This window comes from Panthera leo, chromosome B3 (assembly GCF_018350215.1).
Source record: "Panthera leo isolate Ple1 chromosome B3, P.leo_Ple1_pat1.1, whole genome shotgun sequence".
In the NCBI taxonomy this organism is placed as follows: domain Eukaryota; kingdom Metazoa; phylum Chordata; class Mammalia; order Carnivora; family Felidae; genus Panthera; species Panthera leo.
The window spans coordinates 144,388,783-144,414,201 of record NC_056684.1 but is presented as its reverse complement, the minus strand read 5'-3'; the positions used below and the strand labels follow the sequence as shown (position 1 = coordinate 144,414,201).

Genomic DNA, 25,419 nt, shown 5'->3' with positions numbered 1-25,419 from the left:
GGAGAGGGAGAGGGAGAGGGAGAGGGAGAGGGAGAGGGAGAGGGAGAGGGAGAGGGAGAGGGAGTGGGAGAGAGAGAAAACGCACGAGCAAGCGGGAGAGGGGCAGGGAGATACAATCCCAAGCAGGCTCCAAGGAGAGCCCAATGTGGGGCTCAAACTCATAAACTGTGAGATCATGACCTGAGCCAAAAACGAAGAGCGGGATGCTTAACTGACTGAGCCACCCAGGCACCCCTTTTCTTGCATTTCTACTACAGCTTTTGAAATGAAAACATATACATAAAAATTTTTTTTCATTTTATTTTTAGAGAGAGAGCATGTGTACATGTGCAGGGGAGGGAAGGAGGGGGGAGGGAAGGAGGGGGGAGAGAGGAAGTGGGGGCTCCGGGAGGGAGGGAGGGAGGGAGGGAGAGAGAGAGAGAGAGAGAGAGAGAGAGAGAGAGGAGAATCTCAAGCAGGCTCCATGCCCAACACGGAGCCCAATGTGTGACTTGATCCCAGGACCTTGGGATCATGACCTGAGCCGAAATCAAGAGTCCAACACCTAATCGACTGAGCCACCCAGGCACCCCATACATACATTTTTATTCTCATATTTTGAATATGTATAATCAAGAAGGGTTGTAGATTTCATTTACCATACTCTGGTTTGCTTTAGTTTACCAGACTCATTATACTGATCTGGATGCAGACACTGTACTGTAAGTAACAGGATTTTTGTTGTAACTACTTTTGTTAACGGCTTGAACTGCGAGTTTGCTACAAGTCAATCTGGAAAGAAGCGGTATTAAGAAAGGAAAGGATAACAGAGCTGTCCAATGAAAAAGATTCCCCAAAAGACTTGTGCTTCACCTGATGGAAAAGGGGAAGGAAGGAAGTCCAGAGATTGGATATGGAAGCATTCCCAGGGAAAGAAAGAGGTGGCGAGAAGGAGGAAATACTGGCACTGGCAGTACAGCAGTGTCTAAGACTTAGAACACTGAGGGAGGTCATCTTTAAAACAGGTGACCTTGTGGAAGATAGGAGAAATTAAGAACTTAGAGGGGAACCAAATGACGTCCAGAGGCCATTCTCACCTGGGCTGTGCACTCTGTGATCCTCCTCTTTGCCCCAGGCCTATCAAATCAGAATTGGTGGGGGGAGGGCTGTTTCTGAAGGAAACATGGGCTTTTTTCTTTTTTAACTCCACAGATGATTCTAGTGCACAGCAAGCGGTGGAAATTACTGGTTTAAGGAGGCTGAAGCAAAAGTGACCCAAACAACCCAGTGGTGGTAACAGTAAAAGTAACTGCACCGTACCCCACATGAAAAGCATGAACTGGTTCTCTCTCCACCTTCAAAGTATACAGTTCTCTGATTTGTCCCACAACTAACATTCTCTGGGATGCCAAAAAGGCCACTACTGTCACAGAGCTCTGAGCATTAGCAGTGACTCCAAAACAAACACTAGCTTTAAAAAGAAAACAGGCTGAGGAGCCTGGGTGGCTCAGTCGGTTAAGTGTCCGGCTTCAGCTCAGGTTCTGATCTCATGGTTTGTGAGTTCAAGCCCCATGTCAGCCTCTGTGCTGACAGTGTGGAGCTTGGAACCTGCTTCGGATTCTGTGGCTCCCCCTCTCTCTGTCTCTCCCCTGCTTACACTCTGTCTCTCTCTCTCTCTCTCTCTCAAAAATAAATAAATGTTAAAAAAGAAAATAGGCTGAGTGGGTGTTAAGTAGGATTTCCCCACAAACACCCTCATAAAAGGAATCTATAGCCAATAATATTTTAATAAACCTTAGGCAACCTACTGTATATTTTGCATATACTTGAACTTAATGCCTTTTTTTCCTTCATTATTTTTTACCAATTTTTTTTTTTTTTTTTTTTTTTTTAAAGCACAGGGATTTCCCTTTCTCTCCTACTAAAAGTCTGGATTGAAGAATGGTACTTGAATCTTACTCAAAAAATGCTTTGTTCCTGAGTCAGCAGGATCAACTAAGGGATGGATGCCCCACTGAAGGCCTGTCATGTATTTTACCTGGATGAAGACATCCTTACCCAGTTTATGCAGCACCGAACTAGAAGTGAGGGCTAATACAGAGGACTCACTATTCAAAAATACCTCAACAGACTGGAATTGTGGCAGAAAACCAATAAAATGAACTTTAGCAGGAATCAAATTCAGGTAAGGAAAAAAAAAATCAGGGGTGCTTGGGTGGCACAGTGGGTTAAGCTTCTGACTCTTGATCTTGAGTCCACATCGGGCTCTGCTCTAATGGTGTGGAGCCTGCTTGGGATTCTGTCTCTCCTCTGTGCCCCTCCTTCGCCTGTGTATAAGTGCTCTTTCTCAAAATGAATAAATAAACATTAAAAAAAAAATCAGTTGTAGGAATCAGATAAACTAGGCCTATGTTGAGGGCAATTACTGCAGCTGGCCCAAGAGGCTGAGTATTGACTTTGGAGAAGGGACCAAGAAGACTCACTCAAAACAGCTGGCTATGTTTGCAGTGGTAGAATGACCCTCCACAGCTCCATATGGCAGAAGAGAGAACAGTGTTGTAGATGTTTCTAGAAGACAGATGCTAGTGCCAACTAAGGGGAAAAATTAACTAGAGTCATCCAGCATGAACAAGACAGTATAAAGAAGTGTGCCTCTGTCCCTAGATGTGTTAAAACTGGCTAACTAACCAGATATCATAAACGCATATTTTAAACAATTATTTCACTGCATGTTATAAATCTCTTACTTTTAATTAAGTGGTTCCAGTTTAAGAAAAAGGAATTACTGCTTCAATCGATTATGGCAGAGTATGGTGACAACTAAGTTTCTGCCACCGAGAAGAATATTTCTCACATAACAAAATATTAGAAGAACCCAAGGGAAGGATGGAGAGTCACTGAAAAGTTTACTGCACACAGATGACTGTTCCTTACAAGAGCCAGGCACCAAGGGCTCCGGTGGGGCCCAATGTGAGCTCTGGTGCATCTTCCTGCACTCAGCTCAGGGCCCTGCACCACCCTGCACACACACAGCTCTCTGCAGCCTGATAGTGCACTGCGTCCTGGGCTGTGCACGCAGTCTTGCCAACAACGAGTGAGGGTCCCCAGAACACGATGGGACTGCGAAGGTCTTTCCATCTTTTTTACTTGGCAAAAAAATACTTAGATCCTTCGAACCTAGGTAAAATTTTACTGCAAATCACACGGGTTCACCCAGAGTCCACTGCACTTATCTGACCCATCACAGAGCTTGGTTCAGGAGGTCACGATGTATCTTTCTTTCTTCCTTCCTTCCTTTCCTCCCTTTCTCTCTCTCTCTTTCTTTCTTTTTTAATGTTTATTAATTTTTGAGAGAGAGAGTGAGCACAAGCAGGAGAGGGGCAGAAAGAGAGGGAAACAGGATCTGAAGCGGGCTCTGTGCTGACAGCAGAGAGCCCGATGCGGGGCTCAAACCCAAGAACTGCAAGATCATGACCTTAACTGAAGTCACATGCTTAACCGACTGAGCCACACAGGGGCCCTGGACACGATGTTTCTTAAGTGAATTAGTAAAAGGCCACCCCTATTTTTCGTTTGAAATCTACAGGTTCTTGAAATACTATCTCCTCAGCCTGTGTTTTAAAATGTAGGTTACTCAGATATGGTGAGCCAAGACATCAGGACAAGCACTGAAAGGAGGCCACGCAGGGCCACATGGGGAAGCACCAGGGTCAGTCAGGATGTAGAAGGAGCAAGAGGGAATCATGGGAAAGAGTCTTCATCTCGGTTTCCACAGGAAAGGAAAGCCCAGGCAGGGTAACAGACTGGGGACTGGCTTGTCTGAACCATTTCAGGAGCCTCTCGGGTACAAATACAGTTTCTAATTATCTGGCACCTAGCCCTAGGATGATTAGGGCAGAGGAACTCCTGGAGTTTAGGAGCCAGATAAAGGTGATGGTTCTGAGTATGAGCTCTGGATTAATTCGTTTGCATATGAACAGTACACTCACAAGGGAGCAGTCTATTTCTAGGAATCAGCTGCCCTGGGAGGGACAGTCTATGACAGGTCAACACAGCCCCAAGTGCAGGAGCATCAAGAAAACAGAAAATAAGCATCTGGGGGGCTCAGTGGGTTAAGCATCCAACTCCTGATTACGGCTCAGGTCAAGATCTCATGGTTCCTGGGCTCTGGCCTGCATCGTTCTCTGCACTGACAGGGCCAAGTCTGTTTGGGATTCTCTCTCTCTCTCCCTCTTTCTCTCTGCCCCTTCCCCACTCTATCAATAAACAAACAAACAAACAAACAACTTTAAAAAGGGGGGGGGGAGAAAATAGAAAATAAGAAAATATAGTTAATACATCTCACTTTATTTTCTTCAAAACACTGACATGACATTATATATTTATTTGCTGCTGCTCCCCTACTAGGATGTCAACTCCACTGAAGCGGAAACTTCACTTGGTTCACTGTTGTATCCACAATGCTTACAACAGTGTTTGGCATACAGTAGGTATTTAATAATGAGTGTTTGTTGAATGAATGAGTGAATAAATAAACAAACCTGCATAAAAACCTGGCTTATGCAATGTTTGGAGGGAGAAGTGGAGTAAAGGCCTACTTTTTTTTTTTTTTTTTTTTAACATTTATTTATTCTTGGGAGAGAGAGAGAAAGAGAGAGAGGCACAGTGCAAGTGGGGGAGGGGCAAAGAAAGAGGGAGAGAGAATCTGAAGCAAGCTCCAGGCTCCGAGCTGTCAACACAGAGCCTGACATGGGGCTTGAACTCATGAACCATGAGATCATGACCTGAGCTTACGGCTTAACCGACTGAGCCACCCAGGTGTCCCTTGGCCTACTTCTTTTAAGTACTTGAAATATTCCTCCAAACTTTAAACTATTAACTTCTCTATTGCTACTACAAAGGAAAGTCTCAGGTTAGTTCCAGTCCAAATTTTCACAAATCCTGAATTAGGGAAATTTACTAATTACAGTAAGGGGGCACAATGAAGCAGAAAGAGCCTCTGTTTGGAAGCCAGACCAGGATTTCCATCTTTACCCACCACTTACTAGCTGGAGAACTGAATTATCTCTTCTTTTTTTTTTTTATTTAAAAAAAAAAAATTTTTTTTAACGTTTATTTATTTTTGAGACAGAGAGAGACAGAGCATGAATGGGGGAGGGTCAGAGAGAGAGGGAGACACAGAATCGGAAGCAGGCACCAGGCTCTGAGCCATGAGCCCAGAGCCCGACGCGGGGCTCGAACTCACGGACCGTGAGATCGTGACCCGAGCCGAAGTCGGACGCCCAACCGACTGAGCCACCCAGGCGCCCCAACCACTTCTTAGAGTCAGTATCCCTCACTGGAAAATCAACAGAGTATGAAAATGAAAACATACCTATCAGACTAGCTAACGTGAAAAAGTTCAACACTTCTATGTATAAGAACATGGGAGGCACAGGCTCTAGTACCTAATGACAATAGACAGATCTCTTCATTTTTCTTTTTATTTTTCCAGCCATTGCATTAGTAAATGTTAGATTCTGTTGAGAGATATTTTTCTCCATTGTTTTTGTACTTTTCAACTTTGAACTACTATTCCTAAGATGTTTTCTCTTTGTAAATCTTTTTGGTCATCCTTTTTTCTGTTGTTTTTTTTTAAGGTCAGTCTTTTTATTGTTGTGTACCTATAATGGTTTTGAAAGCAGCAGGTATAAGAACTATGTTAGTCTTTTTGGTTTTACACATTTTTATTTTTATTTATATTTTTTAATTTTTAATGTTTATTTTTGGAGAGAGAGAGACAGAGCATGAGCAGGGGAAGGGGCAGAGAGAGAGGGAGACACAGAATCTGAAGCAGGTTCCAGGCTCTGAGCTGTCAGCACAGAGCCCGATGCAGGGCTCGAACCTACAAGTCGTGGGATCATGACGTAAGCCGAAGTAGGATGCTTAACCGACTGAGCCCACCCAGGCGCCCCTGGTTTTACACATTTTAAATTTGATTTCATTATATGCAAGTAATCTTGCTGGGTCTTATTTTAGTCTGTCATTAAGAAGCAAGTTATGGCTCAGTTTTAAAAAGGTATTTACCTATTAAAGACGTTCAGGTATAGTCAGTGTAATCCATCTAGTTACTACTGTTCTTTGTCAGTGTTGGAGTAGACTGTTAACATACAGAGAGAGTATAGAGTGATGGTTGGGAACATTATGAAGCCAGGCTGCATGGATTCAGATCCAGGCTTAACCCAGCTTAGCTGTGTGACAAGTCACTTAACCTCCCCAGGTCTTAGTTTCCTCACTTTTAAAATGGGAACAGTAGCAGTAGGTAATAGGGCTGTAGTAAGAATTAAATAAGTTAATATTTTATTAAAACAATTTGTTTTGAAAGAGTGCAAGCAGGGTGAGTGGGGATGGGGTGGGGAGAGAGAATCTTAAGCAGGCTCCATGCTCTGTGCAGAGCCCAGCACAGGGCCCAGTCCCAATGACCCTGGGATCATGACCTCAGTGGAAATCAAGAGTTGGACGCTTTAGCCGACTGACCCACCCCGGCACCCCTTTTTAAGTTTCTCTTTGTGTTCCAGTTAACATAAAGTGTAATACTAGTTTCAGGTGTTCAACACAGTGATCCAACATTTCCACACAACACCCGGTGCTCGTCACAGTAGGCGCACTCCTTAATCCCTATCATCTGTTTCATCCTTGCCCCCTCCACCTCCCTCTGGTGACCGTCACAGTGTTCTCTCTAAAGTTAAGAGCCAGAAAGACAGGTCTCACCAGAACCCAACCAGGCTAGCGCCCTGGTCTTGGGCTTCCCAGCCTCTAAAATTGTGTGAAATAAAGGTCTGTTGTTTATGCCACCCACCTATGGCATTTTGTTGTAGCAGCTTGAGCAAACTAATACAATAAGTTCATACAGGTAATACACTTAGAAAAATGCTCAGCATTCACCAAATGCTCAAACATTAGCCATTACCAGAAATAGTCCACTGCAATTAAGTTCTACAAAAGAGACTGAGCCAAGGGCACCTGGGTGGTGCAGTCAGTTAAGCTTCTGACTCTTGATTTTGGCTCAGGTCATGATCTCACAGTTGGTGAGTTTGAGCCCCGCATCGGGCTCTACACTGACAGTGCAGAACCTGCTTGGGATTCCCTCTCTCCCTCTCTCTCTGCCCCCCCCCCCCCCACTCTCTATCTCTCTCTCTCAATAAATAAATAAATAAATAAACAAACTTAAAAAAAAAAAAAAAAAAAAAAAGACCGGGGTGCCTGGGTGGCTCAGGGGGTTGAGCAGCTGACTTTGGCTCAGGTCATGATCTCACAGTCTGTGGGCTCGAGCCCCACATCAGGCTCTGTGCTGACAGCTCGGAGTCAGGAGCCTGCTTTGGATTCTGTGTCTCCCTCTCTCTCTGCCCCTCCCCCGCTCATGCTCTGTCTGTCTCTCTCTCTCTCTGTCAAAAATAAATCAACATTAAAAATAAAATAAAAAATGAAAAATAAAAAAGGGAGAGAGAGAGAGAGAGAGAGAGAGAGAGAGAGAGGACTGAGCTAGAACCCAACACTGAATTCTTAAGCTTTGCTTATTTCCTGTGAGGGGAAAATTTTACTCAAACAAAAAACACCCTTCACCCCACAAAACCAAGCAAACAAAAACTACTATTCAGCAGAACACACAAAAACAGCAAGAATTCATTCAGTCCTTATCGTGTGTCAGGTACTATTTTCTGCCCTTCTAAGGGCTTTTTTTTTAATTTTTTTTTTTAATTTATTTTTGAGACAGTGAGAGACACAGCATGAGCAGAGGAGGGGTAGAGACAGAGGGAGACACAGAATCCTAAGCAGGCTCCAGGTTCTGAGCTGTCAGCACAGAGCCCGACGTGGGGCTCAAACTCACGAGCTGTGAGATCATGACCTGAGCCGAAGTTGGATGCTTAACTGACTGAACCACCCAGGTGCCCCTTTAAAAAAAATTTTTTTTTAATTTATAAGGGCTTTTAAATGTTAACTTGTTTATGCAATAACTTCTTTCTAGATAGGTCTCCTGAGGCAAAAGAAACAAAAACAAAAATAAAATATTGGGACTACACCAAAATAAAAAACTTATGCACAACAAAGGAAACAATCAACAAAACTAAAAGGCAACCTACTGAACGGGAGAAGATATTTACAAATGACATATTCAATAAAGTGCTAGTATCCAAACTATATAAAGAACTTATAAAACTCAACACCTAAAAACGAAATAATCCAATTTAAAAATGGGCAGAAGACGTGAACAGTCATTTTTCCAAAGAACACACCCAGATGGCCGATGCAGAAAAGAAATTCATCATCACTTATCATTAGGGAAATACAAATCAAAACTACAATGAGGTATTACCTCATGCTTATCAGAAGGCTAAAACCAACAACACAGGAAACAATAGGTGTTAGCTAGGATGCGGGAAAAGGGGAACCCTCTTGCACTCTTGGTGGGAATGCAAACTATGTAGCCATTCTGGAAAACAGTATGGAGGATCCTTGGTTAAAAACAGAATTACCCTACAACCCAGCAATCACACTACTGGGTATTTACTCAGGATACAAAAATACTAATTCAAAGGATACAGGCATCCCTATGTTTACAACAGCATTATCTACAATAGCCAAATTATGGTAACAGCCCAAGTGCCCATCGATTGATAAATGAATAAAGATGTAGTATGTATGTGTATATACACATGTACACACATACATACATACAATGGAATATTACTCAGCTATAAAAAAGAACGAAATCTTGCCATTTGCAAAGATGTGGATGGAGCTAGAGAATAGAATGCTGAGCAAAATAAGTCAGAGAAAGACAAAGACCATCTGATTTCACTCCTGTGTAATTTTTTTTTTCATACATGAAATTTAAAACCAAACAAAGGGGCAAAAAAGAGAGAGAGGCAAACCAAGAAACAGACTCTTAACTTTAGAGAGAACACTGTGACGGTCACCAGAGGGAGGTGGAGGGGGCAAGGATGAAACAGATGATAGGGATTAAGGAGTGCGCCTACTGTGACGAGCACCGGGTGTTGTGTGGAAATGTTGGATCACTGTGTTGAACACCTGAAACTAGTATTACACTTTATGTTAACTGGAACACAAAGAGAAACTTAAAAAGGGGTGCCGGGGTGGGTCAGTCGGCTAAAGCGTCCAACTCTTGATTTCCACTGAGGTCATGATCCCAGGGTCATTGGGACTGGGCCCTGTGCTGGGCTCTGCACAGAGCATGGAGCCTGCTTAAGATTCTCTCTCCCCACCCCATCCCCACTCACCCTGCTTGCACTCTTTCAAAACAAATTGTTTTAATAAAATATTAACTTATTTAATTCTTACTACAGCCCTATTACCTACTGCTACTGTTCCCATTTTAAAAGTGAGGAAACTAAGACCTGGGGAGGTTAAGTGACTTGTCACACAGCTAAGCTGGGTTAAGCCTGGATCTGAATCCATGCAGCCTGGCTTCATAATGTTCCCAACCATCACTCTATACTCTCTCTGTATGTTAACAGTCTACTCCAACACTGACAAAGAACAGTAGTAACTAGATGGATTACACTGACTATACCTGAACGTCTTTAATAGGTAAATACCTTTTTAAAACTGAGCCATAACTTGCTTCTTAATGACAGACTAAAATAAGACCCAGCAAGATTACTTGCATATAATGAAATCAAATTTAAAATGTGTAAAACCAGGGGCGCCTGGGTGGGCTCAGTCGGTTAAGCATCCTACTTCGGCTTACGTCATGATCCCACGACTTGTAGGTTCGAGCCCTGCATCGGGCTCTGTGCTGACAGCTCAGAGCCTGGAACCTGCTTCAGATTCTGTGTCTCCCTCTCTCTCTGCCCCTTCCCCTGCTCATGCTCTGTCTCTCTCTCTCCAAAAATAAACATTAAAAATTAAAAAATATAAATAAAAATAAAAATGTGTAAAACCAAAAAGACTAACATAGTTCTTATACCTGCTGCTTTCAAAACCATTATAGGTACACAACAATAAAAAGACTGACCTTAAAAAAAAACAACAGAAAAAAGGATGACCAAAAAGATTTACAAAGAGAAAACATCTTAGGAATAGTAGTTCAAAGTTGAAAAGTACAAAAACAATGGAGAAAAATATCTCTCAACAGAATCTAACATTTACTAATGCAATGGCTGGAAAAATAAAAAGAAAAATGAAGAGATCTGTCTATGAAAATAACATCAGTTTACAAATGTGCAATCAATTCAGGTTTACTTATATGAATTTATTAAATGTGCATGATTCAATGTGCAAGCCTGAATAATGTGAATATTTTGAAACGGACACTATTGTAACACGCATGTTAAAAACACTCTTGAATGAGCCAGTCCACATTTTTTGATAAGTGGCAGTACAAAAAGATTACATTTTGTTGATGGCACAATGTTCCTTGAAGTGAATGTTAGCTTCTAAGGCAGTGCCCTAAATTTCAAGGATTAAAATCACATTATATAAAGAGAGCTGTTCCTGATACAGATGTGATACAATTGTGCACAGTGCTGAGGAAGAAAAAAGGCTGTGTGAAGCACTATCCCAAAGGCAAAGATGCCATGTACACTCTACCCTACAGCAACTTTTCCATGGGAAAGCAATTCAGTGAAAAGGAATTATAAAGAAATATAGAGAGAATGCTTTTAATTTAGAAGAAAAGAATATGAACCAATACACATGATTTAAAACAGTGCCCTATACTTCAATAAATCGTGCTGGGAAAACTAGACAGCTACATGCAAAAGATGAAACCGTCTGGAAAACAGGATGAAGGTCCCTCAAAAAAAAAAAAAAAAAAAAAAAAAAAAAAAAAAAAAAAGATGAAAATAGACCACTTTCTCACACCACACACAAAAATAAAGTGAAAAGGGATTAAAGGCCTAAATGTCAGACCTGAAACCATAAAACTCCTAGAAGAAACCACAGGCAGTAATTTCTTTGACATTGGCCATAGAAACATTCTTCTAGATGTCTCCTCAGACAATTGAAACAAACGTGAAATTACACTATTGAGACTACACCAAAATAAAAAGCTTTTATGCAGCAAAGGAAACCATCAACAAAACAATACAGCAACCTACTAAATGAAAGAGGATATTTACAAACCATATACCCAATAAGGGGTCAATATCCAAAATACAGGATATTAAACTAGAATCCTCAATAAACTTCTCATATACTAATTTTCGTTCTGAATACCAGATTTATTAACCCTTAACTTACTTATTAAAACCAAGTCCTTAGATATATGAAGAAATTAACGTTTAAAGTAATGGATACAATTTTATCTTCAGAACAAAGAACTGCAACTTTTGGATCCATTCCAAAAGCCACCTTGAGTGCCATTAAGACTCACTTTGGCCTGCAGAACCAACTTGTTTACCATTTTTAGCGCAAGATAAACTCCCTCCCTCCTACTTCTCTCTCTCTCTCTCTCTCTCTCTCTCTCTCTCTCTCTCACACACACACACACACACACACACACACACACACAGGACTTCAAAATTACAATGATATAAATGGAAAACAATCATTAGGAAAACATTAGGAATTTATACAGGGCAATATGCTTACAGTATCTTACATGAGAAATGTTTTGCAGTTTATACTCTTTTAAGTGCATTATTTTATTAATTCATCCATCATGAGCAGATGAAATTATCTCTATTTAAAAAAAATTTTTTTTAACATTTATTTATTTTTGAGAGACAGAGAGAGGCAGAGTATGAGTAAGGGAGGGGCAGAGAGAGAGGGAGACACAGAATTCGAAGCAGGCTGCAGGCTCCGAGCTGGCAGCACAGAGCCCGATGCCAGGCCCGAACTCACAAACCGCGAGATCATGACCTGAGCTGAAGTCAGACGCTCCACCGACTGAACCACCCAGGCGCCCCGAAATTATCTCTATTTTAAAGATGAGAAAGCCAAGGTTAAGAAAGTTAGCTTGAGACAGTTAGCTCGAGGTCAAGTTAGACATTTCACTAAGTGGCAAAGCCAGGACTTAAATTAGGACTACCTGTTCCTAGTTCAGGGTCTCTAAAACCCCAACTAGGATTGGCCAAATTTAGAAATCAAACAAAGTATGTAAAAAGAGTATGCAAGACTAAAAAGAACAAGAAGGATTTTATTATGAAGATCATTAATCATTTGCTAATGCACCAGTGAAATACCTATGCCAAGCCCCTAATCTGAGCAATTAAATCTCTCTAGGCCAGTCATCAAGACTTTCAAAAGAGGTCCACAGAATTCTAACATGCACCAGGGTTGAAAATTTCAGATCTCCATTAGATGATACAAATGGCAACAGTGCATTACAAACACGTTTTTCAATTATTTTTATTTTTACATTTTCCTATGAATAATCATCAGTTCTTAATTAGACATAGTGACAAAATTTAATAAAACCCAAAGTGCTGCCCTTAAAGACCTCAGTATTAGCTATAAGAAAGGTGTATAACTCTACATTAAGAGTAACCACACAAAAATGTTTTAAAAAAAATCTGTTCTAGTTGATACTTAAGAGTATTCAGTTAAAATGTACAGCCTTCAGTTTGTGCTATTAAGAACACTTAAAAATCATTATATTCATCTGAAGGAAAAAAAATCCAACAACTTTTTGTACAATACTACATCTAAGTTGCATTCATGTTGGAATCAGAATCTTTACTATACTAAAAATAATAATTAAAAATAACAGTTGTACTGAAGGGACAAATTTGATGGCAATTTGTACCGAAAATCATTTTAAAAACACTGGATACTGAACCAATCTTACCTTTTGTAGACTTGTTGGATTCAACTGAGTTTTGTCAATTATTTTTATTGCAACCTAGAAAAAAATAAATAAATATTACAGGTTTTAAGAATTTGGTAATTATAAACTAACTGGTAATAGTTTTATAAATGCCCAAACATGTGGGCATTTACCTAAAAAACTAAAACTCAACTAGTTATAATAATATTTTATACTTTAGAAATATTTTTTAATTGAAAAGAGGGGCTTCATGCAAATACGAGTATTGTTAGAACATTTATATTTAAGTTACTTATAGACATGGGGAGAAACATCTCCCACAAGGTAGAGACAGAGAAAGAAAGAGAGATTATACAATGAAAACACTTCTAAAAATAGAGGACAATGAAGCAACTCTCCCATTCCCTATTTACCAATACTTAATTTTTTTTTTAATTCCCCGGGGTGGGGGTGGGGGTGGGGGTGGGGGTGGTTGCACCGTTCCTGGAGGTACTGCAATACCAGGGGGATGTGTGGAGTGGATGGAGCAAGCTCCTATTTCACCTCCTAGTTCCAAAAACCCATTTAATATATTGTCCTCCGATAGAGGACATATCAGCTATTAAACTGATAAGAAACAGATACTACGCTTGATCTTAGCCAAAAGGCTGAGAAGCAACCCAGTATTTTAATTTCATCTGACTCTGACAAAATTGATCTGATCCAAGGGCAGGAAGTACAGCTTTTACACATTTATACAGCCCAGAATGCCTTGCTCAGAGTGTCTTACACACACTAAGAGCTTGATAATTGAGTAAATATACGAACCAACAGGTTGGATTCAATCTGAAAACTTTAAAAACATTAAAAGAAAAAAAAGAAAGAAAGAAAAGCCCTTTAGGTAGTTAAAGAAGGAAAAGGGACTAGTTCCAGAACAATCTGTAGGCTAACCAAGTGAAACATGTACAGCGGCAAAAAATGGGTCACCCAGGAGTCTTTGTTCAGAAAGGGGTGAGTAAACCCCAAGCAGTCTAAAAACAAGCCACTAAGATACAGGAAGAAAGAACTATAGCTTCTAGTTATATGTGTTTATCAATTAAAAAAAATCAGTTTTACTAATATTTACTAAATGGACCTATAGCAGCATCCTTATCTGGTAGGCTGTCATTACCAGAATAAAAGGATTTCTAGGAACTACACATATCCAGAATGAGGGGAGAGGGTGACAGTAGGGGATGGAAGGGAATATAAGTGAAGAGAGAAACTTTGCCATGAACTGAGGAACATAATTAACTCAGCTTTGCATGTGACGTCCAGAAAAACAATGACCTCACCCCACATTGACGATGCTGTTCCTACTGTGCATCCTTCAGGACACAGATCCAGTAAGAAGCACCAATGAAGAAAGGGACTATAGTCAAAGTCTGGGGAAAGTGCTTGAAGATTCTCTATGTCAATGGTGCTCCAACTTTTTGTCGCCCTTTACACCCTTAAAGATTACTGATGATCCCAAATGTGGATTATATCTATCAATATTTACCTTATTACAAATGAAAACTGAGAAATGTAAAAATAAGTATTGAACGTAATAACATTCATTTCAACTAATAAGATTCAACAAATGGTGCTGGGAAAACTGGATATCCAAGAAGTTGGACTCTTACCTAACATCACCTACAAAAATTACTGCAAAGTGGATCAAATATCTAAATGTAAAATTTAAAACTATCAAACTCTTGGGACACCCAGTCAGCTCAGTCAGTAGTAGAACATGCAACTCTTGACCTCAGGGTTGTGAGTTCAAGCTCCACGTTGGGTGTGGAGCATACTTAAAAAAAAAAAAAAATTGTAAAGAAAACAGCAAAAAACTATCAAACTCTTAGAAGAAAACATACAACAAAAGCTTCACAACACCTGACTGAGCAATGGTTTCTTGGATGACACAAAAGGCACAGGCAACAAAAGAAAAAACCCAGCCAAATCAGACTATAAAATTTTTAAATTTTGTGCATCAAAAGACAGTATCAACAGAGTATAAAAAGGCAACACAGAGAATGCTAGAAAATATGTGCAAATCAAAGATGTGATTTGCACATCTTTGTGCAAACATATAGAGCATATAGAGAACTCCTAAAGCTCAACAACAAAAACCAAATTTAAAAATGGGTGAAAGACTTAAAGAGACATTTATTCAAAGAAGATATACAGTGGATATCTCAAACAATGCAAGGTTTCAGGGTACCACCCCTCTCCAGCACAAATATCAATGATAGCTTTTGACTCCCCCAAAACTTAAGTACTAAAAGCCTACTGTTGAGCTGAAACCTTACCGATAACAGTCGATTAATACATATTTTGTACGTTATGTGTATTCTTAAACTAAGCTAAAGAAAAGAAAATCTCATTAAGAAAATGATACGAAGATAAAATATATTCATAGTACTGTACTACTACTGCATTTATTGAGAAAAATCTATGTATAAGTAGACCTGCACAGTTCAAGCCGTGTGGTTCAAGGGTCAACTGTACAAATGGCCAGTAAGCACATAAAAAAGATACTTAACATCACTGATCATTAGGGAAATGCAAATCACAACGAGATGCTACTTCACACCCATCAAGATGGCTATTATAAAAACAAACAAACCTGTAAGAAAACAACAAGTTGTAAGGATGTTGGGAAACTGGAACCCTGTGCACTGTTGGTAGGAATGTAAAATGGAACAGCTGTGGAAAACAGTATACAGTGCCTCAAAAACATTAAAAATAGAATTACCATATGATAGAGCAATTCCATTTCTGGGTATGTACCCAGAAAGCAGGGACTTAAATAGATACTTGTACAGCCGTGTTCATAGCAGCATTATTCACAATAGCTAAGACATGGAAGACACCCTAGCATCCACTAAGTGATGAATGGGTAAGTCTAATGTGGTGTCTCATACAGTAGAGTATTATTCAGTCTTAAAAAGGGAAGAAATTTTGAAACATGCTACAGCATGAATGAACCTTGAGGACACTATGCTAAATGAAGTAAGCCAGACACAAAAGGACAAATACTATATGCTTCCACTTTATGAGGTTCCTAGAAAGTTCACATTCATAGACACATAAAATAGAATGGGGGATGCCAGGAGATGAGGAAAGGAAAGAATGGGGAGTTAGTGTTTAATGGGTATAAAATTTCAGCTTTACAAGATGAAAAAAGGTCTGGAGATACATGAAGGTGATGGCGGCACATTATAAATGTATTCAAAACTACTGAAACATACACTTAAAACCAGTTAAAATGGTAAATATTATGCTATGTGTATTTTATCACAATAAAAAAAACTGGGAAAAAAGCCCATTATATGTTAATATAAATAACATCAGTTTGAAATTTTCATATATCCTTCTGTATTCAATCTGTTGTGATACCACACATCATAGAGCCTCTGAAAAATTTTACTTTACATTCATGAGAAAGAGTGGAAAAAGTAATGTCTTAATAGTATTACAAAAATAGCTTAGACTTTGCAGACCCCCTAAAATGTTCTCGGAGAAATCTCCAGAAATCTCTTCATATTAACACTTAAAAAAAAAAAACAAAAAACCCAAAAAACCAAACTACCCTGCTTCACTTGGTCTAAAGTCTCCATCGCCTAAGTTATTTGATCACTACCTATGAACCCATTAATCTCCAGAGGGGCTAAAGAAACACTGCTAACAAGGCATGTCTGACCCTGGAGTGGAAGGACCCACCACCTCATCCCATCCTCACCTGGGGAGGTTAAAAAAAAAAAAAATCAGAATTGGAGGAGCAGAGAGTTAGCATGTTATGTGCTTGAAAAAAGCAAAGACAGAACTCTAATTCTGTATTCGGAAAATCGAGGTCTTGATGGAAACTACAGTAAATAAAGCGAAAAGGAAATACTGGTGGCTGGAATATACAAACAATGACCACTCTGTTCATATCTCACTTGGTGACTGCCTTACTATTATAACCCCAGCACACTACCAGGGACATAAATAGCATTTAATAAATGCCTCCTGCATTGATGTGAGGCCCTGAACCTCCATAATCAGTGAGCACACACATTAGAGATAGAGACAGAGGAGTGAAGAAATAGGATTTCTGGTGTTTTAACAGATATCAGTGTGATTTTAAAATTACATTATTTTTTTTGGTTAATATTTATTTTTGAGAGAGAAAGAAGAGTGAGGCAGAGCACAGGAGGGAGAGGGGCAGAGAGAGAGGGAGACACAGAATCCGAAGCAGGCTCCAGGCTCCCAGCTGTCAGCACAGAGCCTGACGCAGGGCTTGAACACACAAACCATGAGATCAAGACCTGAGCCGAAGTCGGACACAACTGACTGAGCCACCCAGGCGCCCCATAAAAATTACATTATTTTAAAGTTTAATGAATTAATTTTATTCAAATTTTACTTTCGTAAGTAATTTTGTGTGGCATCTATAGATCTCCCAATTTCCAAAGAAATCATACTATTCTTTTCTGCCCACCATTCTGTTTTCCTCCCCCTTCTCATGGCCAGATCTAGTACATACGCTGCCTTTCTGGTTCTTCTTCCCTCTGATCTTCTGAGACCTGGTTTCTATTCTCACGACCAGGCTCTTGATCACTAGCCACTTTTGGCTCTGTTCAGTATCTGTCTTTTACTCTAAAGATTCTATTAAGCATTTTCTTTTCCAAATACTGCTATTCAAATAGTATTTAAAGCAAAAACAGGAGCAAAAATATGTCTCATTCACCTAAATCAAACTGTAGAAGAGAGTCATTTTATTAAAAGTAAGTGTCTTAGAGTGAAACACTGTCATTTAACATGATGGTGTATGTGTGGCAATGAAGCCTGAGAGGGAAGTTCCTAATCCCCTCTTCCTTTCCAGCTCCTTGCTGGGATGACTCAACTACCAAAATAACCTTGGCCCAGAGCTGGAGCCTGCAGGAGAGTTCTGACCTTGAGGTCAATAAAAAAGGCAATTGTGGGGGCATCACCAGGTGCCTGAGAAAGATAGAGACTGTAGAGAAGAACACACACACACACACACACACACACACACACACACCCCCAAGGTCATGGAGTTTTCTGGAGGTTTTTTTGGGGGGGTTGGGGTGGGGGAGGGCATGCATAGCAAAAGCCAAGGGAGTTCACTAGGCGAGGAAAGAGGAGTGTCCCTGCCACTTGTTGTGTAAAGTTCTGGGAAATTCCATTTTTCACCCTGATGCCAGAAACAAAGTGGAAAATTACAAAATAGGGATAAAGACAGCTCATACATGAGAAGGACTTCCCCAAGCATATGTCACCCTAGCTGGCCCCACAAACCTATAGCAAACACCGACCAGAGAAATAAATATCCTTATCTTCCACTTCCTGTCAATTTTCTACTGGTCAAAAGGCCCCAATATCCTGCTCCTGACATGCATTAAAGCATCCACAAACACTAAAAGAGCAGGCAAAAAAACAATCCCAAGTCCTTTAAGAGAATGCAGTAGCCCAGAAGGATGAATTATTAGTCAGCTCAGGCCACCATAGCAAAAATGGCATAGGCTGAATGGCTTAAACAACAGAAATTTCTTTTCTCACAGGTTAGGAGGCTGAAGTCTAAGATCAGAGTCTGACCAACACAGTCAGTTCCTGGTGAGGTTTCTCCTCTGGGCTTGCAGATGGCTCCCTTCTCACAGTGTCCTTACATGGTAGAGAGGAGCCAAGCTCTCCGGTGTCTCTTCCTATAAGGACACTTAACCTACTGGATCAGGACCCTACCTTTGTGACCTAATTTAACCTAACTACTTCCACAAAAGCCCTATCTCCAAATACACAGGGGGTTAGGATTTAATATATGATATTGAAAGACACAATTCAGTCCATAGCAATGAACACCAAGCCAAACAACTACAGTACTTGACTACAAAATAACTCCAAATTAAAACATAAGGCACAACACATGGAAGAATGTCACAAACATAAAGTGCAGTGAAAGAGGCAAACACAAAATATATACCACGATTCCATTAATACAATGTTAAGAAAAAAAAAATATCTACGGTGCTAGAAGTCAGGATAGTGGTCACCTTGGGAAAGAAGGGCAGACAGGTGATTAGAAGATAGAAGGGAAGCTTCCGGAGTTCAAGTCATAGTATAGTTTTGCCCTGGGTCGTGGTTATGCAAATGTGTTTACTTTGTGCTAATTCATCAAGGTATACACTTACAATGTGGGCATTTTTTCTGGCTGTGTGTTGTATTTCAATAAAGAGTTTATTTTTTAAAAAGTCAATCACGACTCTAAATAACCATAATGAAAAAAACAGTAGGTAATGTTTAAAACTGAAAAATAAGTAAGAGCATGCTATGTGTCAACTATACTTCAATAAAAACAATTTTTAAAGAACAAAAGCATGTTAAAGATATAGTAGTAAAACCTAAAGAATCAGTTTATATTGTACACCTAAAACTACTATAACACTGAATGTTAACTAACTAGAATTAAAAATAAAACTTAAAAAAAAAAAAAGGAATCTGTTTAGGACTGAAAAGTGACTATCTTGGAAGAGTAGGGAATGGAGGTGGGGGATCAAGGGACACTTTTTTTTAAACAAGCCTGTACTCTTTAAACTGTGTAATATATAACTTGAATAAGTAAGCAGATGTGGGGCACCTGGGTGGCTCAGTCAGTTAAGCATCTGACTCTTGATTTTTCCTCAGGTCATGATCTCATGGTGCATGAGTTCAAGTCCTGCAGTGGGCTCTGTGCTGACAGCACGGAGCCTGCTTGGGATTCTCTCTCTTTCTCCCTCCCCCCACCCGCCCCTCCCCCCCTCAAAATAAATAAATAAATGATTTTTCATAACCATAATGAGACATTTGGTTAAAGATAGCATCATATACATTTCTCTCTTCTCCCACCTGATAGCCCAACTAAAAAATAAAGAATGACAAATAATGGCAAAGAGAATGAAAGAGGTACCATCAGTATACAAGCGACTTTAAACAATTTCTGGAAAATAAAAATCTGAAGCACATGTGCCAGGGTGCATACAAGCCTAGGGTGTACTCAAAGAAGGCTACAATCCATGAAAAACTTAACTGAGGAAATCACTTTGTGCTGTGTATGTGGAAGGTCCCAAGCTACATAAGAGCAACTTTCCTACTGGCTACCTGGAAGCTAAGCTGGGCACTTGACCAGCAGCTTCCATAAACCCCATCCTATGTAGAGGGCTCTCAATTTGCTTCCTAGTGTTCCCCTCTTGAAAACATTAACAGTGAATCAAAAACCATCAGATATACAAGGAAAGCCTATGACTTTCCCTAATACCCTTCTCCATGTATCTGTTCAGGGAAAACACCAGATAACGGAGTCTTCTCTTTCAAAAACAGAGACAGTTGATTATTGTTGGGTATGGTAATTATGTTCTATAAAGCCACTGTGAACACTGAATCAGCAAATACTGGAAGCACTGTTCCTAGAAGAAATACAGGGTTAGGCTCCTTTGGGCCCCGGATCATAAAAATTTTCACCAACTGATCAATCTAACCTTGTTTTATGTGTGTTTCTCTTTAAGGACACGTTATTTACTACATATCATTGATTCGTTAACATAGAATTCTCAGCCAACAGCAGAATTTAATTCACATCTGAATGAGGCTTATCTAACATATGTGTTTTCTTTATCAGGCACAACACAGCCTTGCACTTAGAAACACTGGCCAGGGGGCCCCTGGGTAGCTCAGTCGGTTAAGCATCAAACTTCAGCTCGGGACATGATCTCACAGTTCCTGGGTTCGAGCCCTGTGTCGGGCTCTATGCTGACAGCTTAGAGCCTGGAGCCTGCTTCGGATTCTGTCTCCCTCGCTCTCTGCCCCTCCCCCACTCATGCTCTGTCTCTCAAAAAATAAAATAAAATAAAAAACCCACAAAACACTGGCTAGTACTTCAGGCCAACCCTTGGGGGCCATTTTAAACAGCAAAGTTGACAACAAAAAGCACAAAAATGCAAAAAACACGGACTACACAGACCACAAAAAGAGCATTTGTTTATAGTATGAAAGCTGAAACAAGGCAGAGAACATCATCACCTTGTTGGAGCTCAACTGGGGATGCACACATTGGGCAATTCAAACTTTCTGATGCTTTGTGCATGTCCACAAATACTGCAAAAGCACCACAAGTATTGATTCTGGAATTACAAACAAATTGTAGTGAGTAGGTGAATTTACAAATAAGATCAACCATATCTGTCCTAGAGATGGGTGATGGTGAAGGTTGCACAACAATGCAACTGTACTTAATGCCACTGAACTGTACACTTAAAATGGTTAAGATTGTAGTTTTGTTATATACATTTTATAATAAAAGAGTGTAACAACTGTGTGATTAAGTGATTCTTAATTTGTACAAATTGGGTTAGGCGAGGCTTTTCTCTTTTTCTGCACACTAACCGTAAATACTCCACCTTCAGATTATACTAAAAGCCAGATGATCATCTTTATACTTTTCAGTTATATCTGTTATTGGAATATGAGGCTCTTTTGCCCTTCGGCTTGCTTGCTCGCTTCCAGGTCTACTACTATTCATTTCCAACTGAAGCAAATTGTTCTGGGTATTAACACTTTTTGGCAGTCACTATAGTTGTTTTGAATACATGTTCAATTAATCATGCCCCCTCCTGCCACCAAATTCCTACTTGTTGAGTTTTAGCATAGTATCAGAGAACAATATTTGCAATCATCCCAAAGAAGAATTAAGATACTCCTCTCTTCTAGCTACCGTTTCCGTATGAGGTTAGATTTTCTTCATCAACTTCAACTGAAAGAGTATACGGACGCAATTTGAATGCAGAAGAATGTATGAAAAATCCAGCTACCTTATATTAAGCCAGATACTAAAGAGATCTGCAAAAATTAAAACAATGTCACTCTTCTCAATAACTAGCTTTGAACAGTAGAGTCTCTTTTCATAAAAATGTTATTTATATTAAATATAATAGGTCTGTCATTACTTTAAGTGAATTAATAAATACTTAAACTTTTTTAGTGTTAACTTCTAGTACAGTAAATATCAATATATATATATAACCCACGTAAACAAACACTTTTGGGGAGTCCTCACGTTGAGAGGTCTAAAGGCAACCTGAGGCACAAGGAGCAGAAGGACTGTTCTCCCCAGCGCAGCTGTGCACAGCCACTAAGCCTACTCGGAGGACCATGCGGAGGCCTGGAAAACTGCTTTGGAGGAAATTCTGAGGGACAAGACCCAGGATACAAAATTAGGACCAAAAATATATTGCAAAAACATGCATATAAATATGGAGAATATACAAAAATAAAAATGGTATTCAGAAATGGTCACTGTGGTATTTTTTTCCTCTTCCAACTCTCCGAAGGCCATCTTCACCCACACAAAAAGTTGTGACTAAAATATATGACCATTAATCTAAAGTCGCAAGAAGCGGAACACATCCCAGGATGAAGTACTATGGTTTTATCATTCTTACAATCAATGACAAATGATAAACGAGGCTCCAGATCCAACTTTCCCCTTCTGGCTCCTTCAGTGCAGGAGGCAGGACACAGATGTGAGGAGGTTAACGACAGTCAAGGCACAAAGGCACAAGTGCACAGTAACAGGTTGAGAAGACAATAGTGGAAAAGATAGTTCAATAATTTTCTGAAAGAGAACAGAGAAAACTGTAACCAGAAACAACATGATTTGCCCAAAGGGCTCCAGATGGGCTTCAAACTTAGGAGGTTCTGAGAAACCACAAGCAACATTGGAGCTACTAGTAGGGCTAATTACAAGGTCAAAAGTCTGTATACACAATGTCTACTGCTCCCCAACCCACCCAATAACCACTGGTTCCTTTTACTTTTTTTTTTTTTATCCACTGGTTCTTTAGAGGCTGCAAATGTATTCTGTGGAGAAGATGATGAGGTTCTGGACTCAAGGTGAATGGGCCCAGCAGAGGACAGGAAGGAGGCATGGACATGAAACGGAAAATGAAGGGTCAGACTGCCACAGAGGGGTTGGACCACCAACTCCTCCCAGGCAGAAGAGAGGATTCTCATTTAAAGAAACGAAATGGCCCCACGAGAAGAGATCTAAAGACTGGGGTCCTCCAATAAAAGCACCAGAAGACTTCCAAAAGGAAAGCTCTGTGGTCAAACATATCCTATGCATGCAAACTCAGCTTCTGATCAGCTTCTGAAGGCTCCAACTTAAATACAAACAGATAACCAAACATTACCAGATTCCAAAGAAAGTCTCTGTATGAAAGACAGTTACCAAGCAAGAATCCCAGAGAAAAGAGATACAGTGCAGGGAGCAAATTCTATTTAAAAAAAAAAAAAAAAAAAAAAAAAAGAGGAAAGTCTTTACCATCCTCACAGGGAGTTAACAGAAGAAATAGCATTCATGACCCCAGAAATGGATGCTATACAGACAAATAATCAGTGCACAAGAAAGAGTTGGGAGGAGGAAGAGGGCATACATAGGGACACACATACACACAAATTTAACAGAAAGCTGGGAAAATGAAATTAAAGACATTCCCCAGAAAATAAAATAGAAACACAGAGAATTTTTTTTTCCCCAGAAAAAAATCAAGGTTCTTTTCCAAGATATCTTACTAATCTCTGATTAATAAGAATTACAGAATAAAGACTTTTAAATAATAAATAAAATGAGACAATTCTCCAGAACTGAAAGACAAGAATCTCCAAATTGAAAGGGTCCAATAAGCAGCCAAGAACAATGAATGAAGACCAACTCCTTGGTACCTCACTGTGAAATTTCTGAACAGCAAGGATAAATGTGAAGAGTCTAAAAAGCTTCTAGAGAGGGAAAGAAAAAGTCACATACTTAAGCCACTTACATTGTTATACTCTAACCTCTGCAACTACCAAGATATGAAATCTCTTTATGACCTTAACTTTGAGTTTCCCACTTTCTAATCACCTCCTCTATGGTTCCCACCCACTCAATCTAGAACTCCAACCAATAACTGAGACCCCTGGGTGGCTCTGTGGGTTAAGTGTCCGACTCCTGGTTTCGGCTCAGGTCATGATCTCACGGCTTCATGGGTTCACACCCCACATCTGACTTTGCACTAGTAGTGCAGAGCCTGCTTGGGATTCGCTCTCTCTCTGCCCCTCCCCCATTTGCACTGTCTCTGTCTCTCTCAAAATAAATAAATAAACTTAAAAAAAATTAGAACTCCAGTAACTATTTGAACTCACCAGGATCCATAATCCACTGGTCCCACCATCTTCTTATGGATTGTCTTCCCACTCAAGTTATTTCCTATTCAAATCTGTAGTCCTTCATTGTAATCATTCCCTTAGATATTCCAAATCAATGCCCTTGCTCTGTTCCCATTTCACTACACTTAGTGTGACAAAAACCCCAACCATCTACAAATGCCAGGCTTGTGTCTGGGGTACCTGGATGTTGCTGGAGAGTAATTTCCAGCCACGGTGCCTATTCCCACTTTAAATCCATGATCGCTAACTTCAGGGAAGCCTTAAGGCTGCCTGGCAATTCTTCTAGTCCGTTCACTCTCCTGCTTGCCTGGTAATTACTATAACCTCTCACATGTCTAACACCTCCTGTCTCCTTGATAATCACACTCTTAGCTGATGATTTTGCTTTCCATTTTACTGAAAAAATAGCTGTGATGAGAAGAAAACTTCCACAGGCTCCCATACCACCATACAGAGCCCCTCACCTGCACCTATACAAGTATCCTCTATCTTTCTCCTGTTTCTATGGAACAACTGTCCACATCAAGGCCAACGCCTCCACCATCTCCTCTCATTCACTCAAATATCTCTCTGATAGCACCATCTTCCCTTTCTGTCAGATTATCCCCATTAATTGATAAACATGTTGGTATTTTGCCCATCCTTTAAAAAACAGTTTGGCCTGACAGCTCCCTGTAGCTACCCTTCTGTATCTTCATTACATGGTGGCAACATAAATCTATACAACTGTTACAATTCAGAAGACTGTACGTCAAAGGAAAAAGATGTATAATTTAAAAAATAGCAAAAACTTGCTTAATTTTGATGTCCAAAATGAGAGTTCAAAAGGTGCCCAGATACAAGATGTTATACAAATGTTACAGCATTTCCTTAACAACTAAGGAAAAAATTCCATTCACAACAGCAAAAAAATTTTTAAATACTCTGGAATGGACTTAAGAATTATGTAAAAGTATTCACCTACTCAATAAAATTTATTTGTTACCCCCTTGAAAAAGAATTATGCAAAAACTTAGATGAAAAAAATTACAAACTCTGAAAACAAAATTGAGACACATTTCATATTCCTGTATAGAAAGGTTTGGTATCATAAAATAGCAAATTTCCCCCAGATCAGCTTACAAATTCAGTTAATTCCTATCAAAATTGATCTTACCGAATTTCCACTAAGACTATTTTTGGAACATGGCATCTTGATTCTAAAGTTCATTTAACACAGCAAATGGCAAGAAGAGATATGAAGTTTTTAAAAAATAATAATCCGTGGGAATGCAAGATGGTGCAGCCACTCTGGAAAACAGTATGGAGGTTCCTCAAAAAACTAAAAATAGAACTACCCTACAACCCAACAATTGCACTACTAGGCATTTATCCACAGGATACAGGTATGCTGTTTCGAAGGGACACAGGCACCCCCATGTTTATAGCAGCAC

At 39.8% G+C, this 25,419-nt stretch overlaps 1 protein-coding gene and 1 non-coding gene across 15 annotated transcripts in view; both read right to left on the bottom strand.

Moving 5' to 3' along the window:
- The window catches only part of MARK3 (microtubule affinity regulating kinase 3), a 113,684-nt gene that overhangs the window by 60,829 nt on the left and 27,436 nt on the right, over positions 1-25,419 (bottom strand). For 6 of the 14 annotated variants that reach the window (XM_042944390.1, XM_042944388.1, XM_042944389.1 and 3 more), the window contains exon 3: positions 12,770-12,823. The exons of 1 other annotated variant lie outside the window; for it this stretch is intronic. In XM_042944390.1, coding sequence (XP_042800324.1) covers positions 12,770-12,823 — 54 coding nt within the window. Of the gene's footprint in view, positions 1-12,769; positions 12,824-20,803; positions 20,905-22,221; positions 22,395-25,419 lie in introns of all 14 variants that reach the window. 7 more of the 14 variants (XM_042944395.1, XM_042944399.1, XM_042944401.1 and 4 more) reach the window with 3 other exon arrangements.
- Positions 13,216-13,407, bottom strand: LOC122223450. Its single transcript, XR_006204320.1, has one exon. It is a non-coding gene; the product is annotated as a U2 spliceosomal RNA (small nuclear RNA).